The sequence below is a fragment of the Platalea leucorodia genome (genome assembly GCF_965183815.1).
Source record: "Platalea leucorodia genome assembly, chromosome: 2".
Lineage (NCBI taxonomy): Eukaryota > Metazoa > Chordata > Aves > Pelecaniformes > Threskiornithidae > Platalea > Platalea leucorodia.
In genome coordinates this window covers 69,805,080-69,831,072 of record NC_138824.1, presented here as the reverse complement: position 1 = coordinate 69,831,072, position 25,993 = coordinate 69,805,080, and the positions used below count along the sequence as shown (strand labels likewise).

Sequence of the window (25,993 nt, the reverse complement as noted above, 5' to 3'; positions counted from 1 at the left end):
AGGAACAAGATTAAAATCGTGTTCATGACATTCCATAATCCTAGCTGCTGCTTCTAGCACGGCGGTCTGGTTTTGATCTGAGGTACAAAGGAGAACATTGCTTTTCTTCTTTCAAATAACTTACAGCAACAAGCTTGAGATTTATGGGGGTATCTGTATGTGGAAACAACAGGCTCCATTCTATTTGCAGGGTGACCACTGTGAGGATGAGGTGATTTTATGGAAAGGCTATTGCTTGGGTAGATCAAAATTCTATGCTTCTTTACAAGCAGCTCTCAGTGGCCTTACTTTGGAGACTTGCCTTGTATATATTTATATAGTTACTTTTTGAAATATAAAAAAGGCTACTTAAAAGTCCAATTAAAGAAAATAATCATGTGCCCTAGTACATACCAAGGGAGTATTCTGCCAGGTCGAATTCTGTATGTGTCTTGAAGAATAACACAACCCTGGGGTAGTCCCAAGTTTCAACAAGTGACTCAGGGGAACTCCTCTCTTTGCAGGCAACACAAATCAACAATATTTTTTCTTTAGCCTGTCATTCATGGAGACTCCTGGGAGTCTGTGGACTGAGAGGTCCTTGTAAAGTGACCAACAAAGGGACACCTATTGTCAATAAGCTTAATTCTGGTATACTTGTCTTCATGCACATCCATAAGGTTCACAAATCAAAACAGGATGAAAACCAGTGAAGCCTATGACATTACTTTCCTGTCCTGCACAGGACATAGTAACAAGGAACAGGGCAAAAAAGCTGGGAATCTGCCTCAGAACAACAAGATGAAGGGGTTTGTCCAGGTGAAAAAGGATGCTTCTCCCAGGTGGACTCATCCTGAGGGCATCATTCTTATCAAATAAATAGTTCACGCTCCTGTTCTTGCCCTGTTAGTTGCTTTGTAATGAAAATTGGGAATGACTGGTGACCATGCTAGGTTTGATTTAACCATCTTTTTTCATGCTTGCTCTGGAATATATTTTTTCTTTTCTTTTTCAGTTCTTTCCTTTCACTTAGCCCAAAGGACCCATAATAGGCCATGTCTTTGCATTAGTCTATAGTGAGAACTTTTACCTCCGTAAGACCTATCAAATTTTGGCCAAGGAAACCTGTACAACTTTCTGTCGTGTGAGAGAGAACAAGATTGTGAACATGACAAATCCCTCCCAGTCACTATTCAAACACCTACATTGTTGGCACAATGCAAGTACTGATAAAACGTTGTTCTCTCAAATAGCATTCCTGATAGAGAAGGTTGTTTGGTGTACTAAGGAGTCCAGAAAGAAAGCAGAGGTTTAGCTCCTGCAAACTGTCCAAGATAGTCAGATGTTTATTATGACCAGGGTGGCTTAGCCTGTGAACCCGCTTTACACTTCTGGCTTAGATCCTTTTTGTGATAGGAGTAGGTCCCTATGACCAAGCTTAGATCTGCACAAGGGGACTATGTAGCCATCATGGTATCGCATGGCTGGGAGCATACATGGAGCACCAGGCAATGCTTAAATCTCCCAAGTAAGTCTACAAATGGGGAGACCCTTTAAGGTTTCTTTAAGAATAACTAATTCCATTTGTTGTCTGTTTTGTAGTAACTAAAATACTGGATATTAGAGGAATGTGAAGTTTACATTGTTCTGTTTCCTGTGTAAAACAAAAAGGCTCTCTACCTAAGAAAATGTGATAATCCCATTGACCCAGTTTGTTTTGGAGGATGGTTATAAACTCTTTGAAAATTAAACTGAACAAATACATGGTAACGGGTCTTTTAATGGGAATTAAATCCAAATCTCTAGAAATTATCAACAGTTTGAGACGTCTTTAAACCATTGGATTCTTAATGGTCAATATATCAGAGAAAGAGCACTCCATGGATGCCGTGTTTCCTGTAGTCCTTGAGGTGGTCACTGTCGATCCCCTTTCCCCCTCCACCCCATGCCAGATGGATCTATGGTCTAATTCAGTACTGCAGCTCTCGGTGTCATGTAGATTTTTGAACACATTTGAAAATAACCTGATTTTTCACTGATTATGAAACTGTATTTTTTCCTCCTCCTTTTTTATTTCTTTGATTCTGGGGAAAATCTGAAATGGCCATTTGTGGAAAAATTAGAAGCTCTGCAAATAAATGAATTTAAAGAAAGATTAGATAAATCTATGCTCCTGGCCTGCAGAATGGCGTGTGTTAAGAAACCTTTCCCATTTGCAAAATGGGAATAATGATATTTACCCTTCTTTGTATATCTCCCTGATATTTATGGATGACAAGTAATATGCCAGAGGTAAACAACAGCATATCTCAAAAGTGAGTTCAAGGTAGATAGAGAAAGTCAAAGTTCAACATTGAAGCAGAGGAACATAATGACACAAAGGGAAATTAAGAAGAGTTCAGAAACATAACATGCTTTCTTTTTCCTCATAGGTCCTGTACAATTTGTTCAAGTCTTTCTGCCAGATGCGCACAATTAAGGTTATTGACATATTCGCTGGGATTGCTAACTTCTTTATAGTGGGGATCGGTGGAGTATTGATTGGAATCCTTTTGGGATTTGTAGCAGCCTTTACCACCCGTTTCACCCATAAAATCCGAGTGATTGAGCCACTCTTTGTCTTCCTGTACAGTTACTTGTCATACATTACAGCTGAAATGTTTCATCTCTCGGGCATCATGGCGTAAGTACCCCAAACTTCAGTAATAATAGCACCCAAGTAAGAATGCCAAAGGAAATTGCAGAGAGGACCGGATTTTGCAAACTTTGCCATATGGCATCGTTCCAGCGTGCATGGCAGCGATGCTGGCTTGAGGATTTCCGGCCTCTCCCCTCCCGCTTCCATCCCATTCTCTCAGCTTGCCACCACACCAGCTGTGTCACTAAAACTGTTTGTGGCATCACACCATAAACCATATCTTTGAAATGTTCCAAGTTAAAAATAATCCCTTGTATTTTCAGTGGGGTTATTTTTAACCCAGATCAGTTTGGTGACCTGTGTCCTCATGTGACCCTACAACTAGGCATGAGGGCTGAGGGGTGGCCCACAGTGATGTGGGGGCAGCGGTAGCCGGGAGGGCGTGGGAGTGGTAGCTGGGAACTTCATGAACTGGCTTCACTTCCGATATTGTGAAACTACATCTTACACTTAGTTATGTGAGCAGCCAGTAAGTACCGTTCAGTGAAGACAATGTATATATCATTAAGGCAAACTCCTGCTGGGTTACAAGCACAGTAAGGATTGGGTGAATGTGAAATTTGCAGAATCTAGTCCTATGGTAATATAAGCCTTTATTTTAGTATCTTGATACATGTGCCCGTGTGTTACAATGCTCTCTGTATACATCATTATGTATAAAATAATATTATTCTTCCCACTTCCGTCAGATAAAAATTTCACTCCTGGTTTTTCACTCCTGGGCTTCAGTAAAGAGCGAGCACAGCCTCTCGCTTGATGCTGTTTATGCGGTAACAACCTCAACTTTAGAAAGAGCCTATATGACATTTGATATACTTAAATGGTTTGCACTGGTTCCAAATAATATTTTTAAAGGCCAGCCTTCTTTAATGACTCTGTATTGTTCTAGTGGCAAATATGAGTCATTCAGGCATTAGGAGCATAGCTTTTTATGAAAGCTCAGATGTTACTTCTGAGTATCACTAATACTTGATAATACCTCATCTGATGATTATCTTTTAGGAAAGTGAAGATAGGTTTGATATCATAGTCATGCAGTGTAAGGTTTTCTGGGGCTGGGAAGCAATTTACATGGAAACTTACAGCTGATGATTTCAGTAGCGTAAAAATAGAAATATGCCATGAAACAGGAGGGGTTAGTACTTTAATGTAAGTAAAGAGCTAAAGATTGCATGGGTTTCTTTCTCTGATATGAGCCTAAATAAAGTAACATATGCATCCGCTTTGACCAAGTTCATAAATGTGCCATCTCTTTCCCTAGCTTCTATTCATAGCATTTGTGTGGTTTCTAGTTTCCTCCACTTCTTAAGTCAAATGTCCTTGACATCCTATGATCAAATACTTAAAGGGCTTCTAAATCAAAAACGTGTGGCTAAACTCTACGTGGAAAAAATTGTGTCAGTGTGCTTGAAAATATTGATTTGGATATGCTGCATCCAGGATAGGATGGAAAGGGCACGGCGGGTCTGCTGGTGGGTCCATGGACCCACCGCCTGCTAGTGCCTGCAACCAGCACACCGGTGCTTCCCGTGGCACCAACATCCTATTCCTTTCCATGTGTAACAGCGGCCCCTGAGTGAGTGCAAAACACAAGACGAAACACAAAGTATTTTTTCACTCCAGCAGCACAATAGAAAATAAGTTATATCTTTAAAATGTTCTGTATTTTTTTTTACTCTAAACATATTTTGTAATAGCTAACAGAGCTAGATACATCAGTAACACCCAGGTGGAGCAGGAAGGGCTCTCTGCAGCCGTGTAGCATCTCAGCTGTCATGAGACGTAAAGCGTGCCCCCTCCCAGCAGTGCTGCTGAGGGCCTTAGAGCTCCTGTAATCTCCACATCCCCTTGGAGTAAATCCAATGCTTTTCACGTTTCATTGGGCTTCGAGCTGCAGAGAGTATTTTGCTCTGTGTCACAGTGCAACATGCACTGGTATTGAGTTCCCTGTCGTTTTCTGCAGCGAGTGACTCATGGCAGGATTGCTTGGGTCCGACTTCAAAGTCAGCCCTCCTTTGAGCATGTAGTTGGACCGAATGACCTTGGAATGTCCCTTACAACTGGGATTGTTTATTCATTATATGCTTCTCTGGCCATTTATAGTTCAGCCTATAGGGAATAATTGCCTGATCTCCCTTTTCTGACCCATGTCCATGTGAGTCTGTTATGCTATTGATTCTCAGTTCCTTCATAACCAGGTTTGTAAAGATGCTCAGCGAGACCTTGTGGTTACATGCTGTACCATACTTTAGGTGAAGGACATGAGCAGGAACATGCAGTGTTACCAAATAAATAAGATAGATACGTACACAGAGTGCCTCATTTCTGTGCAAGTATGAATTCACTGGCAGAAGAATAGAGGGGAATGAAAGGTGCATGTCCCTCTTCTGATAACTCTGTGTACTCATTCTGGGGACAAACGATTCTTGAAGCATCCGTGTATAACCCCTGCACCGGGTTACCTGGCTGAGATAGCAGAGGGACTGAACCGTGTCCCTGTGAGCTGCAGAGAGAAAGTCCTTTCCAGAAGGAGAGGAAAGAGCTTCTACTGTAATTAGAGCCGGGCTTGAATCAAGAGCATGGCTGTAAAACATACAGATGTGAATCTGAACTTTATTTGCTTTGTTCCATTTCTAATTATAATGCTGCATTTTCTGCTTACTAATTTCTCATAAAGGCTGTGGAGCAGCAGAACTATTAATATGTGTTTCTTTTTTTTGCAACAGTGAGTTAGCAGGCTGAAGGGAACAAACATTGAAACTACTGTAAATTTAGTAGGTCAAGGAAACTTGAGGATTGAACCCAGTGGCCTAGTTTATTGCAGTCATGACAGAAACCGTGCTGTTTGTACAGGAGGACTTTTCTTCTTCAGAAGCACAGAAAGTTGCAGGTTAATTGCAATTAACTGTTTTTTTTCCTCCCGTTCTTGACCAAGGCAACTACCTCAGGTCACAGAAGTGGAAGCCAGAATCAATGTTTGTGGATAAGAAATGTAAAATAAAACACACCTAAGCTTTTGCTTAGATTATGGTGACAGTAAAAATTTAGTTTGGGAAGAACATATTATAATAATGTACATAAAATCTTGCATATTTAAAGAAATTGATTTTATATTAAATTCTAACACTGTATTGTCATATCATTTTCAAATTAAAGAGACTTCAACAGTTTTTTTTCTAATATAGATAAGTACTCTGAAGAGATATCAGATTCATAAAGTGAGCAGTGATTAGCTGTGGAATATTACTTACCTGAAGAGTAACAAGAAATGTAGAGCACTATTTGTTGTACTGGTGAACCAACTCATCAATTAGTTGACACTAATTGAATGAATGCAAAATGTGACTCAAAATAGTCTTATATATATGTGTGTGTCGTCCCTTTAAATTCTAGTGGTTAAGCATGGTAGGTGTTTTAAGTTACAGCTTGCAAAGATCCTGATTAATCCAGTGACAGATTCTTATCAGACATCTATTTACAGTGTCTCCATTACCTCAGGATCCAAAAACAAACCATGTCCAGAACATGCTTTCCCCACTCCGCAAGCTATAGGGCTTTCCTAAATGACTATAATCATGAAAACTATTTATTTTAAGAGGGTAGTAAATAGTACCAAGTGGGTTTTTGTGTCTTTGATCCAGACCTGACAGTCCTAATGCTTTGGGCAGTAAGCTGCAGCTTTGAGATTCTGAAATGACCACAGGTCTGGAAATGGCTGTTTTGCAGCCTGCCCACTGCGTTCTTGCTATATTGCATTTGTTACCCCTGCACTTGCCCACTCCACTGTATGCAATCGGCTGGAAGTAGCTGGGATGCATCAGGCTTGTTATACTTGTACAGATAAGCTGTGCATGCACAGGAGAGCTGTCACAACCCGTGACATAACCTGAGATAATTGTAGCTCTGTCAGTGCAGCCTGTGGGTTATGAAGAGCTGGCTTTCCACTGAGTATGACAGTTCTGGAGGGTAAAAGACTTCAGTAGATTTGAGACCCTTCTTCACGTATACTTTTGAGGTTGGTCACCAGAACTATGTGTAAACTGAAGAACCTGGGAATGTTTGACAGCTTCCGGGCTTGGGTGTATGTCCTGGCCACGTCATCACTCCTTGTCAGGACAAAATCCATGCATGGCCCAGGTGCTCTCCCACTTTCCTCTTGAGATAGGCAGGCACATATGTTTGTGGGATCTATGGTGGGATCTATGACAAGTCCCCAGTCTGGGCAACTGTAAGATCAGAACAAGGAGGAGAGCTGTGAAGAGCGTTGGCAGTCTGTCAGTATTGGCAAAAATGTAGGACCTCTGTTGTCCCAACCGCATGCTCAAACTAGAAATGTTACCTAAACCACTGAGTGTTGCAGGGGAGAAGCTTGCAGGCTGATGAAATTTGCATCATTTCTTCCATGGTGGATCCCACATAAGCATGATGAGCTCTGCTTCCCAGACAGCATGCTACTCTTGGGCCACAGAGGATCTTTCTGTTCAAGACCATGGTGAAATCAGCTGACAATGAGGAGAGAGCTGACAATTATGTCAGTACTAAATGCAGATGGGGGTCTGGGGTAGTTTTAGTCAAGCTTTCCTTCTTCTTAGTCTTGGAATTTGCTTAGGGTTGGAGCTGGTTTTTGCATGGCAATGGACATTTTATTTTGTGCTGACTAGATCTGCCTCTCTATCACCAAGTGTAGGTGGACGAAAATGCAGGGTGAAGGCCAGGTTAGGTGCACTGTTCTGCTAGCAAACCCTCTCCACCTGTATTTGTAAGCCACTACCTGCCCCATTGAACTGCATCTGCCTCCACATCAGACCCTCTACCCTGGGTTTTATTCATCCTGATGTGCCTGCAGTGCTGTGCTGCTTGACAGAGGTCAGCGAAGTACACTGTGCCATCTCCCAGTGTCCACGTGTCCTCCCAGATTTGTCCCTCAGAAGTAATGCTGCCCAGTCACTTTGGGGATCTGGATGTGTTGGTGGGGTCAGAGATCTACAATTATGTTTCAGATCTTGGCTGTTGTCCTCTTTGCAGGCCATGCTGGCTCCACATAAGAGAAGGAAACTTCTGGACAAAACTGACTTTAATCAATTAGGAGAAACATGTTCAGAGTCTGCCAGCGACTACAGCCTCAGCTGCTGCTATGGATACCCTCTTGCAAAATGCTAAGAAAGTTTACTATGCAAAGGTCCTTTTGAAGTCACTGCTGCTTTTGGGATTCCCCTTTCTGCTTTGCAAAAATATTTTTTAATCCCTTCTTTTAGAAGAAAGAACCTAGACATGTGTGTTCATAATGTCAGGGAGCTTTTTCTGAGCGCTCCCTCAGTCTGCCTTTCCATTTACACTCACATTCAGGGACGTTTGAGTTGTTTAGAGATGGGGCTCTTGGCTTAGAGGCAGGCCATGCTCAGCAGAGGACTTTGTGCAGTGGGATCTCCATGAGACGTGGGAGAGTCCTCTTCAGCTTTTTCCAAAGACATGCTGGCAAACCTACCATCCTCCTCGATGAGAGAGAGCAGTGTAGAGATTTCAGTAGGAAGAGATATCCTCTGTGTTGGCAAATAATTATAAACTGAAAACCTGGTGGAACCCGGATAAATAACCATAGGACAAGTCCTCATGGGCTGTTTTCAGAAAGACAACACAAATACACATTTCTTTCTCTTAGTTTTAGTTTTTAAACTTAGGTTTAGTGTACATGGTTTGACTGGTGTATATAATGGTGTATATAATTGGTGTATATAATGTTTTTAACTGGGAAATCAGAAAAGATGTGTTTTTGCCCTAGATAATAGAACCAGGAGCGATAGCTGTTTCACAATGCATCTTGCCTTAGTTGCCCACTCTGATAATTATGAGGCAATTCACACTGTGCTTCCCTACACTGAGGCACCACCTTGACGTTATCCTCCAGCCAGCTCTGCTAACTATCCTTAAACCTGTAAACTTTGTAGCTGAGTAGTCCTCAGCCATCCCTGCACCATGGGCAACCATACTGAGCAAGTGCTGTACAGCCAGTAATGTCATTCTTCGCTCTTCCTGCTGATTAAGAAACTCTGTTTACTAACACAAGTTCAGAGCATGGACATGTAGGCGTACTTACAGTAAGCTCTGTCTGTTCTCTCATGTATTAGCTGAGATGCCCATTTCATTCATTAGTAGGTGCTTTAAATGTGCAACAGCACCAGTGTGATTTCTGGGGGTGTTTTTCTCCTATTCAGCCCTATGCAGAGGCAAAGCAAGCAGTGGCCTAGAGTGGTAGAGGATGACAAATTGTCTGTAGCCTTATTGCTTACTTTGCCTCGAAAGAGGAGCTGGCTGCTGTCACTGCCATTGAGGAGGGGAATGGCTTGGTGGGACAGCTGCTGGTGGGAGGGTAGGGAAGCCCTGCCCCAAGACATGCAGTTGCCATCCTGCCTGAGGTCCCTCAGCGGCAATAGAAGGAGCAATCCCTGTTTTCCAGGGCTTTCCCTGTCTCTCCTTAGCGCTGCCTCTTTCAAAACACAGAGTTTGAGTGATCCCTGCACAGATGACTTGGATTCAGTATGTGACAAAACTCTCCATATACTGATATCTTCTCAGAAAACTCCCCAGTCTGGAAAAAAAAATCTGGTGCTCAAAACTGTAGGTTCACCAAGACTATAAATTTGAGATTGGTTATGGAATACTTATTCCATATGTTTTGTATTTTAAAGAGGACTATGGAAAAGTGAATAATATTCTGTAGAAATGAGAGATCCTAAAAAAAAAATCAAGCCAATGAAATATAAGCTAATGTTTGCCTTTCAGGATTACAGCTTGTGCCATGACCATGAATAAATACGTTGAAGAAAATGTTTCTCAAAAATCCTATACGACAATAAAGTATTTCATGAAGATGCTGAGCAGTGTCAGTGAGACTTTAATCTTCATCTTCATGGGAGTGTCTACAGTTGGGAAGAACCATGAGTGGAACTGGGCCTTTGTTAGCTTCACCCTCCTTTTCTGTTTAATCTGGAGGGCACTGGGTAAGCAAGTCTCAGGCTACGCATCAGTATTCTTTGCAAGTGAAACTTTTTACTTCTTCCCAAGTAGAAAATGCCAAAATTTAGACAGAGTCCCATCAGCTTGTAGAATGATCTTCTTATTTGTAATGTGTCCTAGATCACAGGGTCAGCTTCCACCTTCCCCCAAAATGGAACCCAAAACCGAGTTTGGTCCTGATCCTGCCCATCTAAAGTCAGAGGCAGTCTGCTTGTTAATCAGAGCACATGTATTTAAGTAAACATTTATTTACAAATAAGCAAATTTTGCTTAAAAGAATTAGCAGTTGTACAACAATTAAACAGCTTGTGGTTCTTTTTTTATTTATGTTTACTACCTTTGGGATTTTCCCAGTCATTGGCATAAATGGCATCAAAACAGGCAATGCTGTAGTTGAAGTGTTGTTCAGGTATATATTGTGAAGAAAGAAATCCTGTAAGAAACTGCTTGATCCATTCTGAGTTTGCAGTACTAGCTATACTCTGATCTGACTCTGCACCCCTACTTGCAGCTCCCAAGTCTCCCTCCAGTGCAGAAATCTGGACTATTTTCCCTCCTGTGCCTGCAACTCTGCCATTAATACCTTATGCGGAAAAACAGCCAAGCAGCCTGACTGCCCCCCAGCTCCTGGGCCCCGTGTTTGCTCCCTTCACCTGCCTTTACACCTTTACTGCAGTCTGCCACATCCCTGGAGCCTTTGCCTTCGGTACACTGGCATGCACTGGTATCTTCTCCCTCCATCCCCAGTCCTGCATCCTTCCCGTCTGTGCAAGTAAAATTAAGTGAGTGAATAGGAGTTTGCAGGATTCAAAGCACAGATTGATGGAGGTGACAAGCCAAAGTGTTCAAAAGCACCTCAAATCCTATTAAAAAAAAATTAGGAGTCTTGGTCTGTACTGACACAGAGTTATTGCTGTTCTAGAGGTGCAGAATCTAGCAGATAGCTGTCTTGTGGAGATGAATTAGCTGATGTAGGTCCTAAATCCAGCTGACCTGAGGTGGTTAGCTCACTGAATATGTTTAAGATGATGCTCCTTAGGCATTTTAGAGTTTTCTTCCATGGTGCTTTCAAGCTGCTAAGTAACATTTTGTTTCTTCAATAATATATAGGTAAGAAGCAAATAAAAGTGTTTTAAAATAAATATTAGCATTGTAGGGGGTTCTGTGTAATTTTAATTACCCTTTTTTCCCTCCTCCATGTATTTCTGTTTTTTTTTCCTCAGGTGTTTTTGTTCTGACTCAAATCATTAATGTGTTCCGGACAATTCCTCTCACTTTTAAGGACCAATTTATTATTGCGTATGGAGGCCTCCGAGGAGCTATTTGCTTTTCACTTGTATTTCTGCTTCCTCCTGCTGTGTTCCCCAGGAAGAAATTGTTCATCACTGCTGTTATCGTGGTGATATTCTTTACTGTTTTCATTCAGGTAATGCCTTTCCTCTTCTGGACTTTCTCAGACAGGTTGTAAATAAGCAGTGGGTAGAAAAACAAATGTTCTGACTTACTGGAAGGAACATACTTGAAGGTACTCTCCATGGTCATAGTTTTGAAAAAAATGCTATGCAGACCGCAGGCAGGTAGCAAAAGTATGCCAGATATTAAGTACTTATGCTAACATATAAGTAGTATTAAGCATTTAAGACCAAGTGAGGTTGGAGAAGAGATAAAAGATAATCTGGGTACAGCCCCAGCACTAATTCCTTGCTAGAATATTTAAAGTTGTGCATTTACTCAGGAGTTCGGTGTTGGATACTGTGCACAGTGAGCAGGGGATGGAAGATACTGAGGGCGCTGAGAGGTGGACTGGAGTGTGTGAGTCTGGGTGTTAGGCAGAGATGCTGCAAACCAACTGGACATCCATCCAAAAGCACCAGGTGTGTAGAAGAACATGAAGAACTTGTCTCTGGTGTCAACCTGGCCACGGAGGCCTGGTCAAGAGTGACCAAGAGAGAGGGAAGTGACTGAAACCAGCAAAAGGCAGAGGAGTCCGAGTCCCTCAAATAAACATGTCAGGCTAGTCATTATCCAGAGCGGTGAGAGAGATGTGAGAGGCTAGTACATGGAATTTCTGGTCTGTGGAAAAGAAAATATTTTTTTAGCCTGCCTTTTACATGGGTAAAGATGCCATGAGAAGTGGCAAGTATCTGTGCTCGTGCTTGGGAAAGGGGAAAAGGTGGCTGGAGCAGCTGGAAGTCAGTTGACCTTAGCATGTGAGCTCTGAAAGCTGATTTTGAAGGATAGAATAATTTAAAATATGGAGGTAAATGGAATATGTTAAGAAATGCAACATGGTTTACCAAAGGGAAACCTGGTATCATTCTTTGATAAGGCAATTTATTTTCTAGAGTAATCTCATCTAACTGGACTATTGTAAAATCTTTGGGGAGGGGGCTACATAGGAGATTGTTAGCTTAACTACTCGTTAAACTGAGGTTTAGATTGACATTAGGATGATTGTAAAGTGAATGAGGAAGGAGCTGACAGTTTCTCCTATAAAGGGAAATAGAAGCATAGGGTCCTTTGAGTCAGAAAGGACCTCTGGGGGTCTCGGGTCCGACCCCATGTCCAAAGCAAGGCCACCTTCAAAGCTAGGTCATGTTGCTCAGGGCCATGTCAAGTTGAGTTCTGAATATGAATGGAGATTCCCCACCTCTCTGGGTACCTGCTCCAGTGTTTAACCACCCTGGTCAGATAATAGGCTGACAAGATGTTATTAATGGAATTCCTCAGGGATGGTTCCTGGGGATGGTTTTGTTTAATACTGTTGTTATTGACCATGGTGCATAAATGGAGGAGTTTTCTGTTGCTGATGCTTCTTGATGACAGGCTTTGGAAGGTGTTCTCAGGGTGACAGCGAGATGGGGTGTCATGTAGAAAGAAGAGAATAACTGAGGGCTAGGGGACAGAAACAGAATGAAATTTAACAGTAATAAGTGCAAACGTGTTCTTGCTAGGACTTTCTTACTAGGGATTTCTTTTATGAAATGGGAACCATTTGTTTTGAAAAAAATAGAAAGGGAAAAAGACACAGGTATACTAGTTGATACCAGGGTGGAGTTTAAGCCACCGATGCAGTGGGGACAGAAGAAAGGCAAATCTGATCTTAAGACATAGTGAGATAAGTATTTTGTGAGAGAATAGTGTCACGTTCTAGAGTGATCATGGGACTAGTAAGCCTGTCATGTGAAAGGAGACCAGGATGCCTTGGCCTTAGCGAAATGAGGGGGAAGAGGGAATATAATTACTGTTTATATGAGGGAGTGAACACCAGAGAAGGAGGAACACTGTTTAAACTAAAAAGACAAATGTTGGCACAAGAACAAAGTGGTACAAAGTGACCATGGTGCAATTAAGAAGCAGCTTTCTAATTATCAAAACAATGAGGTTCAGGATGAGTGTTCCAGTATGAGCAATGGGGCAAAGAAACCTAACTACTTTTAAGATAAAGCTCGATTCACTTACAAAAAGAAATATGTGTCCTGGTTGTCTGGCATAGCAGGGACAGATCTCAACACCATGAGAGATTCATTCCTCTCCCCTGTGCCCGTGCGCCTATACAAATAAACTAATTATGTCAGTTCTTCCACAAATAATTGTTCAATCATGATATCATTCTGGGATAGCCAAAACTTTTTGTTCTTTCTCTGAGAATAGTCAGGCAAGGATACATATTTACAAAAAGTCGTAGTGTCACATATCGTGAATAACATACTCTTGACAGATCTTTGAGTGTGTGTTTTGGAAATAATGACCAAAAAAGAGGACTTTATATGTTTGCTTTGGAATGGCAGGGGGTTTGTTTATTAATTCAGAAAACAAGTGAGGGTTTTTCTAATACACAACAGAACTGAAAAAAAAAAAATAAAAATACTGTGGATGGGGTAATTGACGTATTCCTGATGGGGTTTGTCAGGTTGCCCCTCTTGGACCTCTTAGCTCTAGAGAGACCCTTACTTCCTTCTGTTTTGTTAGTGGAGTCTGTGTGCTGACAAGGACTTCGTAGCCAAGTGCAACACCTGCTCATCACAAGAGTGAATTCACTATTATAATTATTGTGTCTGGCTGGATTTTGGGGTTCAGAAGGTGAAAGGGTATCCAGAGCTAAAGAGGTATCCACAGCCATTTTCAGTGCTCTGACAGATGGAAAAGACTGAAAGGCTTTGTTTTTTCTTTATGTTTATGGAAAAAAACCCAGAAGTATTTGCCTTTTTTTTTTTTTTTTTCCACAGGGAATAACAATTCGCCCACTGGTGGAGTTTCTTGATGTCAAAAGGTCAAATAAAAAGCAGCCTGCTGTCAGTGAAGAAATTTATAACAGGGTATGTTGCAGCTTCAGTGTCATAGATGAAACCCTCATATAGATGAAATTCCTAGTGGCTTTCAGTAAGAAAAGGATTCAGCATACAGTATTAGAGAGACATACGCTCTTTTAAAGATTTCTTTTTGATATAGCCGTTATAAGCACAATAACTGTAAAGCTGATATTTAACCTTTGGAAATCATCAAAAATAGCATTATTTTGGAATCTTCACTTTCTCAGTTGGTCACCTCTTGAGGTAAATTAACTTTCTGTAGTTTGTTTCACATGAGATATGTGTTCTTTTAGAACTTGGCTACATTAGGATAGCTTTGGCAATTTAATTACATTACATTGCATTTGAGTTAGTCTGATTAAACAAATACAAACTCCTCCTAAACACACTCTTAAACTTACTTAACTCTCACATCATCAGCGTCTTTATGGATTTGTATTTGGTATGTGTATGTCTCCAACTATTGCAGTTTATTAGCCATGCATATTCTTGAATGTATTTCTCCTTGCAGCATACCTGTAGCAGGTGGTTTGACATTCTGAAAATGAGGAATAATAAGGGCCACATTCAGCAAAGAAGTCAATTTAGGCACCTAAAAGCCTGTCCTTTTAGAGGTTATCCTTTGGACATATCTACCAGGATTTCCCCCTGAATTTGAGACCCCTACTATGGTGCTTGAATTAAGAGCCTTTGGGGATCAAGTGAGATTTTAGGTGAACTGATTCACCCTTTCGTAATTCATAATGGACTGAGAAGACTGTGTTTCTAGTATTAGGTGCTCAGGATGCTTTGAGGTGAGTCTAGATCTCAGTCCCCTAAAACAGGAGCTCAGGACCTGATGCTGGGTATCTCAGCTCTGTCCTGCGCATCCCGAGAGGACAGTGCTGACGCAGGGAGCTGATGCCCGCTCAGGTTCTCTCCTCCACAGAGTCATACCTGGTTCACTGTCAGGCCTGGGGAAGTCCCTGGAGGAGTCCCAGGCATAGTGGTTAAGGAACTTAAAAGAAATGAAAATATCGGAAAAAATAGTTACCTCCAGATTCAGCCAGGAGCTGAGCAAGACTGACATTGAGGAAATCAGCAGCTAACTTCTGTCCTTTTGGGGCTGTGAGCTAAGGAAACTCCAGGGGAACAAACCAGAGTCTGGCTCTGGTTAGACTGCATTTAGTTAAACAGAAGCATCACCCTGAAGTCTGACTAGACTTTTCTGTTTTGAAGTTAGAAACTAATAATATCTAAGGGCAAGCCAAATGATGTCTATAAGTTTATGTAATGAACCAATGTTTCCCCTTTAGTTCTTTGACCATGTGAAGACTGGAATTGAAGATGTGTGTGGACACTGGGGTCACAACTTTTGGAGAGATAAGTAAGAATGTCATTTAAAACTTTTGTTATACAGGAGGGGCTATACTGGCTCAGTGGCAACAAATGAAGGCTGTTGGGCATCAGATTTCATTTTCAGCATTTTATTCTTGAAAGCGGGTGGTTGTTTTTAGAACGTGTGGGTTACAAAGGAAAAGCAGCAAAACAATGTCTTTTTACTAAACCACAAGCAAGTAGAACAAAATCTCCAGCTGGGAAGAAAGGCAGCTGTCTGATCCCAGGGTAAAGGATTGCACCTTTTGAGGCTGCATGTCCTCTCCCTGTTTCTGACTGTTTCAGAGCATTTCTTGTATGTCTGCTGAGCCTTTTATCCCATCCGTCTTTCCTTCTGCAAATTGTACATCTCTGTGGTGTTAAGTGAGGGGTTAGTTCTCTATTTGATGGGAAACACACAAAAGCTTTGGGACTTTCTCTAGAAAGATCAAGGCACTAGCTGGCATGAAGTGCATGAGAGATCCTAATGGCAGGCAGCTCCCCAGTTCTTGATGGTATTATTTAAGACTTAGTGTCAGTTAAGAAGGTTACCACTGGCAATACCTGAACAATTCATGTTTTCAGTTTAGCTGCTGAATCAGCATCATCATTGGTTTGGATCTAACTCCCTTTTCTCAGAAGCACACTCTTTTACACTCAAATCTGTTAGACATAAAGCATGGGCATTGCTCACCCACCTTCTACTCATTGCTCCCACAAGGATTTAAGTGTTTTCTACAAAGAGGAATAGCACCAGCAGGAAGGGCTGAGAAGAGCCCTCTCCAAATGACTTGAGGGCATGACAGTAAGGACACTCTCCTGACTGCATGACATAGGTACAGCTTTCCTTTACTCAGCCTGGTTCTCCTCCAGTCTGTGTGAGGTCTTTAATTAACAGATTATGGAGCAAAGGAGAGTCCCACCTCTTCATGACCTTCAGAAACATTTTTGACCCAAATTCAAGAATAATTTCAGAATGGCCCGAGGGAAAATATTTTCTGACAAACAAAATCACCCGAGCTGTAATCAATATTTTTTCACTAAGCATCCAAGAGGGTTGCAGTTGCTTTAGAGGAAGGGAGAACTTCCAAAATTTTACAAAAGCAGGCTAAAATTTCAAAGGAAAAGCAGCCGGTGCAAATTTAGATCTTTTATTTGTTATTACAGTAAATATTTAATGTTCTCTTTGTCATGATGAAAATGGAGAATTAAAAATAATATTGTCTAATAACATGGAATACCTAAAAGTTAAAAGTTGCTGCTAGGGACACTGTCCATTAATATATTAACCAAAACACAGGTTAAGTTTGTCTATCTGAAGAAAAGATGAACTTGACCCTTTATTATGTTACTTAGCAGTAGGCTATTAATATGAACAGACACATTCCCAGGGAATAAGCTCCTTCACAATTGCATTAGCTACAGTATATTGGCTTTCCTTAACTATGCACAGTAAAAACTAACTGGTTGGGTTGGTTTGCCTCATGTACAGGTTTAAAAAGTTTGACAATAAATACCTGCGAAGACTTCTAATACGGGAGAACCAGCCCAAATCCAGCATTGTTTCTTTATACAAGAAGCTGGAAATCAAACATGCCATTGAGATGGCAGAGAGCGGAATGATAAGCAAGGTCCCATCGTCGGTGTCGCTCAGGTAAGCAAGCGATGGCAGCGTGGCCAAGCATTTTGGTTGTGTCACATAATTTATTTCACAGCCCAGTCTGTAGGCAGGATAATCACTTTGACTCAGGGCACTTTGTGTCCAAATGTCACCGGAACAGTAGGTGTATACGAAAGAAGAGCATTTTGCTTGCAGCTCACACACGAAGCGCTCGGTGAGCTGTGCTCGTCCGGAGCGTGTAGTTTTACAAGGGCAGCTGCTCACAGGAGCATTGATTTGCCATGTAGAGCAGAGCTGGACTTGAACCAGTGCCTGCACATCTGCTGCAAGTAGCTACAAGGGAAGCCTGAGGGGCATTTTGAAAAGTACCTTAATCAAATTTACAATTTAATGTAATTTATATAAAATTTTGGAGGCTAAATTTTGAGCCTTACCAGTAACTAAAATGAGATCAAGGATTCATTCCTCCATGTTACATTTTTACCTGTTCCTCAGTTGTTTTGAAATGTTGTTTCCAACTCTAACAAAGGAAATATTTCAAATGCAATTCCCAGTCATAAAAATAAAAACATTCTTCCTCTGTCTCTCTCTCCTGTATTTTCCTTTTTTTATTCTGCCACAGTGAATATCATGAAGGAAAAATAAAGCCACTTTCTCCCACTGAAATGGAAAACATGCGAGAAATATTAACAAAGAATCTCTACCAAATACGACATCGAGTAAGGATGAAGTTTTGCATACTTAAATATCCCACTGCTCTTTGAATATACTGATTACCTTCCTAATGTATCTTTGGGCTAGTGCAGCACCTACTGTACCACTGCATAATAATTAATGCTGCTACTTACTTCTGTTGCCTATGAATCCATTTCCTATCACGTGCACAGCAACATATTCATACTCCTTTATGTAAATAGCTTACCTGATCATATACTATGGATAAAGATTAATGTTTTTGTTTTGTTATTATCTGCAATATACTTACATTACTTTAAAAGGATCATAGGTGCAAATTCAATCCAACATTGTCCCACTTATATTAGTGTTTTGTTCACTTCATGATATGGGATTAGATTTCCCATTTGCCTCCAGTCGTCAAGTTGTTTGTATTAAGAGCAGAGGTGATGAGCTGGAAAAATAGTGAAATAAAAGCAAAAGGACATTTCACATTTACCCTCCTGTGGCTAAGTAGTTTGGATGCCTGAGCCCTTGGAAAACATTCAAAAGTAGAGCAAGCTTCAGCTTGCTGGAAGTAAAAATGACTTCCCCCTAGGTGACTCATCTTATCACTTTCAAATGTGCGTCCTCTATTGATGTATTGACTGAGCTAGTACAATGTGGGGGTAAACACTGTATTAAGCCAACTTTTGCCAATTTCTCTTTCATTATGCATATCAGCAGGTTAAAAAAAAAAACAAAAAACAAACCAAACAGGTGCTTGTGAAGCAGATGACTAAAAAAATGCTGGCGTAATTACTGTTCTTGTTCTTAATCATCTGCAATATGATTTTGTTCACAACGATTTATGATGCTTATTAAAACATTCAAGCAAAAAGCCTGTTTTGCACTGTGCATATAGTTCAACACATTTGACATTATACCTTGCAGAATGTGACCACTGCTTTTATATTTCAGACAATGTCATATAACCGACATAGCCTGGCTGCAGATGCAAATGAAAAGCAGGCCAAAGAAATTCTGATCCGTCGCCGGCACAGCCTTAGGGAGAGCCTGAGGAAAACAAACAGCCTGTCAAGAGAAAGACCGGTACTTGCATTTGGGTTGTTTTATAGAAAGCAGGTCTTTGTAGCTAAATGTCATGGAGAAAAAAATCTTCTGAAATGCAGAAAAATTAAATCCTGAATTTGGAAGACGACTGCACATATAATGTCACGCTTACACCTTAAGTTGCACACATGGGCCCCTTAATTTGTGTTGACCCCTTCAGCAAAGGTTCAGTCTTGTAGAATGATATGGGAGTGGGATCTGCTGCCGTAATTTTATCTCAGAGGAGCTGAACAGGCTCCGTACACAGTGTACTTATAAGGGATGGTCAGTAATCTCTATCAGTATTTTGATGAAGCATGGATGATGAAAGTTGAAAATGACTTTGAGGTAGACAAACTACTTACAGTATGCTCCAAAATATGGGAAAGAGAACTTTTAACTGAGTCAGTCAGAGTGAGCTCTTCATTTGAAAAATGTGGGCTCTTTAGTATTCATAAAATGTAGTCAGGACTTCTGGTTTTGACACAGAACAGGAAAACCCCCTCCGCCTACAAGAAATGCTGTGGCATGATAATATGTGGCTCCCTGCGGCAATCCTGCAATACCTTCCCTGTAAACTTCAGACTCTATTTGAATGGAGCACACTGATTCAGCAGGGAAGATGATCCCCTGAATCATCTTCCCATTCTAGGTATCAGGGAAATTAACCATCCTATAGATATGTATTCCCATGTTACAGGAATACTTAGTGATGGTTGTCTTCATTGATACAGTTGTCCTTCAGCAGCTGAGGCTGGAATGATGTCTGCAATAAGTGCTACATCTCATTTGTGATCATTACCCGGGCTACTGTGGTGTTAATTGTGACAATAAGTCTGTTCCTGAATTATTTTTTTCCCTCCCAACCACAGTTACATATGTTGTCTTTGTCATACAAATAAATGATTTACTAGGTGGAAGAGACTCAGTAGGACTGAGATGTTTTTGGGGCAGGGAGAGGAAACAGGGTGCCTGACAGGTTTTTAAAATGCATGGGCTGTAATTTCAAAAATAATTATCCTTGGATAAATCCACCACAGAGGGAAGCACAGTGGTCCTGAGCAGCACAACAATATCCGAAGAGGAAAAATGTCTCACAGAAAATAAATTTCCTTTCAGGTTCCCTTTGAGTGTGCAACAATGAATGGTACAAGCAGGGGAGAGATGATAGACTGTAAAAGTTTTAAAAAATCTCTGTAACAAATGCAAGAAAGGAAGCTCTCGAGAAATTTTTTAATTTAAAAAAAGGCAACCTGTCCTGGAAAGTACCTCTCATGTTCCAGGAAGTATGAGGTGTGCTCTGCACCCAGGGCTTTAGACCTTAGTCCTGGGAAAACAAGGATTTTATGCCCTGAACTGGTAAATGATCACGCTGCTGCCTAACTTCCCCATGAACTTCAGTGTGACTAGTCAACTGTATAAAGTCATTTATATGTATAAAGCGCTTGCAGGATCAGAATACAGATTAGTTCTTGTACCTGAGCTTCAGTCTCAACCTAATTTTTGCAGCTGACTACTAAAATGTTTCAAACTGGAGTTGCATGAAGTGATGCCATGCTTGCAGTGTTTGCCTTCCTTAGGAAAACCTGTGCAGGTAAGGTTGAGGTTAGAAAGCATACATTTATAGGCTTTGATCTCAGAGGGCATATCACTAGGCTTGCCTTTGATTAAGCTGCTTGAGATTATTCAGTCTTTACCTTAGTTAGCACAGACCTCAGCCAGCAATCAGCGTTAACTTGAGTGTGTAGTAAAAGATCACATATTAGCTAATCCCAAACTACTCTCCAGCCCTTTAGCTACATAAACCTGTTCAAGCCTCAACCATGTATCTTAACGTACATTATGCGGGTACTTCAGTCTGCAGTAACTTAACATTTCTTATATTTCTTTGCACGCAGGCTGCTGCAAATACAAAAAGATTCCTTTCACTTCCTAAAAACACTAAACTCCCAGAGAAACTACGAGTGAGAAATAAAACATCTTCCAGAGGTAATGAAAAATTCTCTGCTGTCTCTTACTGTGCTGCCATCATTTTGCCTATGTAGGAGGAAAGTTTTTCCAGGGATGATGTAGAGAAATCAGCATATTAATTTTCAAATAAATATTAAATGTTTTTTTTATGTGCATGTGCTTTCATTCTGGAGTTAATACCTTCATAGCATATTCTAGGTGTTAGATATTTAGCAGTGGTCTTACAGCATTAAAAGCGATGGATCCTAAAGCGTGTGTATTTGAGTGTAGAGAAATGCCCCAGCAAGCAGAGTCTTGTGGAGCTTTCTCAGTTCAAATGCTGTAGTGGCATAGTCCTCCCAGCACATCTCCTCATGTGAGCAAGCAGCAGCCTGAAACACTTCTGCACCAGAAACACTGCCATGGCTCATTCTCCTTGTCTTTATTCCATAATGTCCAGATCTCCCTCTTGGATTATGAGCCTATTTGGTTTCTTTTCTCACTAGGGTCAGGGTAGAGGACACTGCTCTGAGAACCAAACCAGAGAGGAGAAGAAGGACATGAGGCCTGGTTTCTAGTTCTCATGAAGAACTTCTCAAAATGCTGTGGTTTACAACCAAAATGTCAATTTTTTTTTTCTGCCTAAACTCACAAATGTTTTATATTGGAGTTCTTGAATTCTAACCACAACAACAAAAAAAAAAATCTGGGCAAAGACAACCATTTGTTGTGAAAACCTTGCCCAATTCTGTATATTACTTTTGATTACTACCGGTTGCATTACCATGCTTATACCATGCTCAGGAGCATTTCCTTTCATGACAAGCAACCATCAAGATCACTTGCTGGGAAGATTAAATCTCTGTACAATCACTAAAATATCTTGATCCCCGCCCCAACTGGTTTCCCACTCTTCCAAATTAATTTAGCAATATACCATGGCTTTGTTACATGCCTGTTAATAATTACATCTTTGCTCTCCTGAATGTAGAATGCCTTTTATTCTGTAGTTGTGTCTGTAGAGGTCACCTACTGTCACCTAGCATTAAAGAGGAAATGTGCCTCCAGATTATTCAGTTGTCAAAGTATATTATTTGACATATTTCGCAGGGGAGGAAGCCTGGAAACACAGTTTGATGAAGACCTTCCTTGATATATAATTGTCTGGGTGAATGGACAATTATGTGGTGATACATTTTGTTGACCCCTTCCTCACCTTTTTAAAAGAAATAACATGTAGGCTACTAATGGAAGTTGTTCTTATGACAGTTGCACAATACACAATTCTTTGCTTTGATATATTTAAAACCTCAAAGCTGACTTAAGTCTAAAAACAAATCTGAGGCATTCATAAATGATAGTTAAAATGATTATCAAATGACCGAAGCATGCAAGTTTTGATGAAGATGTTAGTTGATTTAAAAGAACTCTTCTGGGGAAAATATATGCAGATATACGCCTCCAGAACATTTCCGGCTTGGTTTACTTGATAGTGATCATTTAAGAATATTCCCTGAATGATTATGCTAACTTTCCCTTGACCATTTTCTACCCTGCTGTGATGGGGTGAAGGAGTCTGCAGCACTTGCAACCTGTGAGATTTGTCATGTAGATTTTCTTTGATATCTTACATTCAGGCATATTAAGGATGGGATGTTTCCTCCCATCTGTACATTGACCTTGGGAGATCCTTTGCTTGGTGGACTATTGACACTCCTTTTCCAAAGTCAAGTTTCTAGAGCCCCTGTACCTGTCATGCTCTGGAAATGCCTCCCAGATTAGATTTCATGGGATGTGAGGGTGAGAAATCTCATTTCTGTATCCTGCTTGGACCCCAAGTAGCTCAGAGACAGGTTTTTCCATGTCCAGAGCCAAAACTGGGGAAATGTCAGCTGAAACAGGGGGGCACTCGGCAATTAAGGAGCAGCTGAGTGAGGGCTTTCTAAAAATCACAGTTTTGAGGGGAGGGATGTTTGTAAGTCAAATCTGTCCTCTGTCCCAGCAGAGATAAGTGTCTGTTACTGGATCTAATCAGAAAGCACTGAATTTAGGAAACACAGGGAAACTTTCTTCTTTGGCTGCTAGTGCTTAGTGTGCGGTTATTTGCATACTTTGAAACAGTAGTATTCTGCACCTAAAATTTTAATTTTGTTTTCAATCAACAGTGGGTGACAGCAGTGACTCTGAGCTGGATGCAGCTACCACAGTGCTCAATCTAAGACCCAGAGCAGGGAAAATCTTGAGAGACCAGAGACTGAGACAGCAGAGGCCACCACCTGAGTTTAGGGTGGAGTGGAAGGACGAAGTTGCTGGGAGCCAGGATGGCCGAGGAGAGCAGCAGGAGCCGAGCGCCTTGCCTCAGCCTTCCATCGGGTTCAGGCAGCCACTGCTGACGAGACCAAGATTTGGCACTTTGAGCAGGGAAGATTTGACTGCAGACCATGGGTCGGCAAGACCTGTGCCACCACCACGGTTAGTTAGGCAGGCATCACAAGGGGAAAGGCAGAGAAATAAGCCTGAGAACCAGCCGTATTGAAAATAGCAAAAAGAGAACTATTGGTAATAAACCATGGACGTATCGAATTAGGATTCTAAACTATCTGAACAGACTATGGGATCCATTAAAAAAAAAAAACAAAAACAAGCCTCAATGTGGATCTAACCACTTCCATTTGGGTAAAGTCAATGCCCTTAACTAAGTGAAAGGAATACTGGAGCAATTGCAAAGCTGAAGACATTAAAAAAATAATCTCTTTTATAAATAACTTATGGCAATGCTTTAATTACATTATTTCCACTATTAAGATAGGATGGAAATGTGCCTTATCACATCATCTCTTGTGGAACCAAGTCATGCAGGTTCAATACCCAGTTATCCATTGAAAATCATTGTTGAAAGTCCGGTGATGAATGGCTTCTTAAAAAAAATTCTGTATCATTTCAGATTTTATTTATAATCAAATAATGCTTGTTTTAACCAGAGCTTTAATATGAGTAACACTGAAAATTGCACAATGCACCTGTCATACAGACTTTGTAAGAAGAGTAAATATATTCCTGAAGCCCAGTTTTTTGAAAGAGCTGTGATTCAGAAAAAGAGGAAGAAGAGAAGGAACAAGCTGTAGGAGCAGAATTGCAAATACCATTTACAGAGAGGAGTTGCAACAGAGACAAGACCTGAATAGCTTGAATTCTTACTTTCTGAATTTTTGGCAGTATGTAACCTTTGAAAGGTACTGAGGATCGCCACGGGAAATCTGAATGACCTTGACTTTCACTAATGTCAACAAGAGCTGAGAGCACCTAGCAGGACACCAGAAGCCCTAAAAAGAGAAAACTTCAAGTGGATAAATGACGATCTTAGTCAAAATTGCTTTTTGCACCTTAGTTTCTCGGTTGCAGCGCAAACACAGCAGTAGAATAGTGGCAGAGCGCTGCACATAGAGAAAGCGAGCCGTCTCCTGTTTGAGTCAGCGACCACTGAGACTCAAGCAAGCTCGTTCACTCATGCTTGTGACCCTGGTCAACTTCTTCTACTTTTTGTTTCCTCATCTGTAAAAGGGGAAAGATAATCTTTTCTTTGTCTGAGCTATGCACTCCAAGGAACAAAAATGTTCCGTCTAATTTGTTTGTACAGAAAAGTAGCACAGCGGGGCCCTGGAATCAATTGAAGTCACTGTGCACCTTAATAACACCCATAAGAAACACAGACTTCTTCATCCTAGTGTAAATGACTGCCATTTGAGTGCATATGGGAAGGGAGGGTGCATTAAAATAAATGATACTTAACTGTAGCTCTCAGGAATTTGCACTTTCTGTCCCACTTAATCTGTCTTAAGTTTTGAGCTTGCTGTAGCACAGATACACATTTCAGCACAATGCAGAAATCATTTTCATTCTACTTGTTACAAGATTGATAACTTTCATTGAAGAATTTACACTGTGAAATCATAACTTTTCTTTTTCAATAGCACATTTCTAAACCTGTGGGCAATAAGATTCATTTTTTTAATTTAAGCTTGTTTTGAAAGAACTATTAAAAAATCGGAATTTCCTTTTCAAATCACAGGGTAGATTTCTTTCAAAGGTTCGCGGGTGGGGTTGATAAATTAGTTTTATAAATGAGGACTTAAGACTTTCCTTCTTCTAACAGCTTTTCCAAAATATTTATTTCACGTATGTATTTGAAATGTCAAGCCTTCCTAAACTCTTTTATTGGCACAGATCTTTTAGTCTTTTTCCTCTGTTCCAGCTGTGGAAGTTTCTGCTGTGTGTCAAATGCAAAGTCTAAGCTGTAGAGCAATGGCTGTATGAACCCTAGAAATCTCAGTCAAATGTTCATGGCTATTCTCAACAAATTATTTTTGTGGAAGGCAATACTTAGCTATCCTTTAATGATCATCTCCTGTTCGGAAATAAAACTGTGTTCAAACAAAGCCAGCAAGCTTTAAAAACAAATCTGAATTTGTCTTTCCATAGGAAAACATGTTTCATCAGTAAAATTGTCAGCGAGTACTCTGTCACTGCACTATTGGGATCATGTCTGAATGAGAAAGAAGCCTTGAGCTTGGATTTCAGTTTTGAAACCACGTCCTTGCAGATCAGACTGTTTAGATCAGGTGTTTTATATTAGGTCCATCTGAAATCTGACAAAATAAATAAATAAATGTGAAATGTTGCACGTCAACAGTTAGTTTACTCCCTGTGGAGCTTTCTCTTCCATGTGCTAGTAATGACCAAGCAATTGGCTTGTATCTGGGGAAAGCTGCCTTTTTTTTTTTATACAAATGGTTGTCATTTTTTTTGGCACAATTTTAAATAATGAATGCCAGTTTCAGGTACCTTACTGCTCCGCTGGTTGTCCATTTGTACAGCATATGCTTAGATCATTGGTACTTAAGCTGGGTGCCCCGTAGTACAAGCACATCAAATTGGAGGTCGTTTTTATGAAATATGGTCTTAAGCTCTTGGTGTTTCAAAACATGCTAGCACATTGTTACCTTTCCAAAGCACTTTGAGATCCACGGCAGACAGACATCTCCAGCACAGTTACACGGTGAAGCAAAATCACAAATCTCCTGGGACTCTCTCTCCTTGCAAGTGCTCTCTCCCTTCCCCACCCCTGCTCCTCCCACCCTTTTCAGGCTCTTTTCCACTACTGCTGGGTCAGACCCTTGTCACCTCTGGGAACTATCCCGGTTGGTCTCCCTTTCAGTAGCCATGACAGCAGCAGCAGGTGGCACAGGCTGTGTCCCAGGTAGCCCTTCTCATTCAACTCTTGCTCTGGTTTGGGTC

The 25,993-nt window shown here is 40.8% G+C and overlaps 1 protein-coding gene across 1 annotated transcript in view; it reads left to right on the top strand.

Moving 5' to 3' along the window:
- The window catches only part of SLC9A2 (solute carrier family 9 member A2), a gene marked incomplete at its 5' end in the record, with an annotated part of 32,878 nt that extends 9,413 nt beyond the window's left edge, over positions 1-23,465 (top strand). The window contains 10 exons of the mRNA XM_082334416.1: positions 2,412-2,662; positions 9,458-9,675; positions 10,915-11,117; positions 13,921-14,010; positions 15,300-15,370; positions 16,853-17,014; positions 17,604-17,700; positions 18,617-18,748; positions 20,647-20,737; positions 22,864-23,465. Of these exons, the coding sequence (XP_082190542.1) occupies positions 2,412-2,662; positions 9,458-9,675; positions 10,915-11,117; positions 13,921-14,010; positions 15,300-15,370; positions 16,853-17,014; positions 17,604-17,700; positions 18,617-18,748; positions 20,647-20,737; positions 22,864-23,234 (1,686 nt within the window). The 3' untranslated portion in view covers positions 23,235-23,465. The remainder of the gene's footprint in view (positions 1-2,411; positions 2,663-9,457; positions 9,676-10,914; positions 11,118-13,920; positions 14,011-15,299; positions 15,371-16,852; positions 17,015-17,603; positions 17,701-18,616; positions 18,749-20,646; positions 20,738-22,863) is intronic.
- Positions 23,466-25,993: the final 2,528 nt, after the last annotated feature.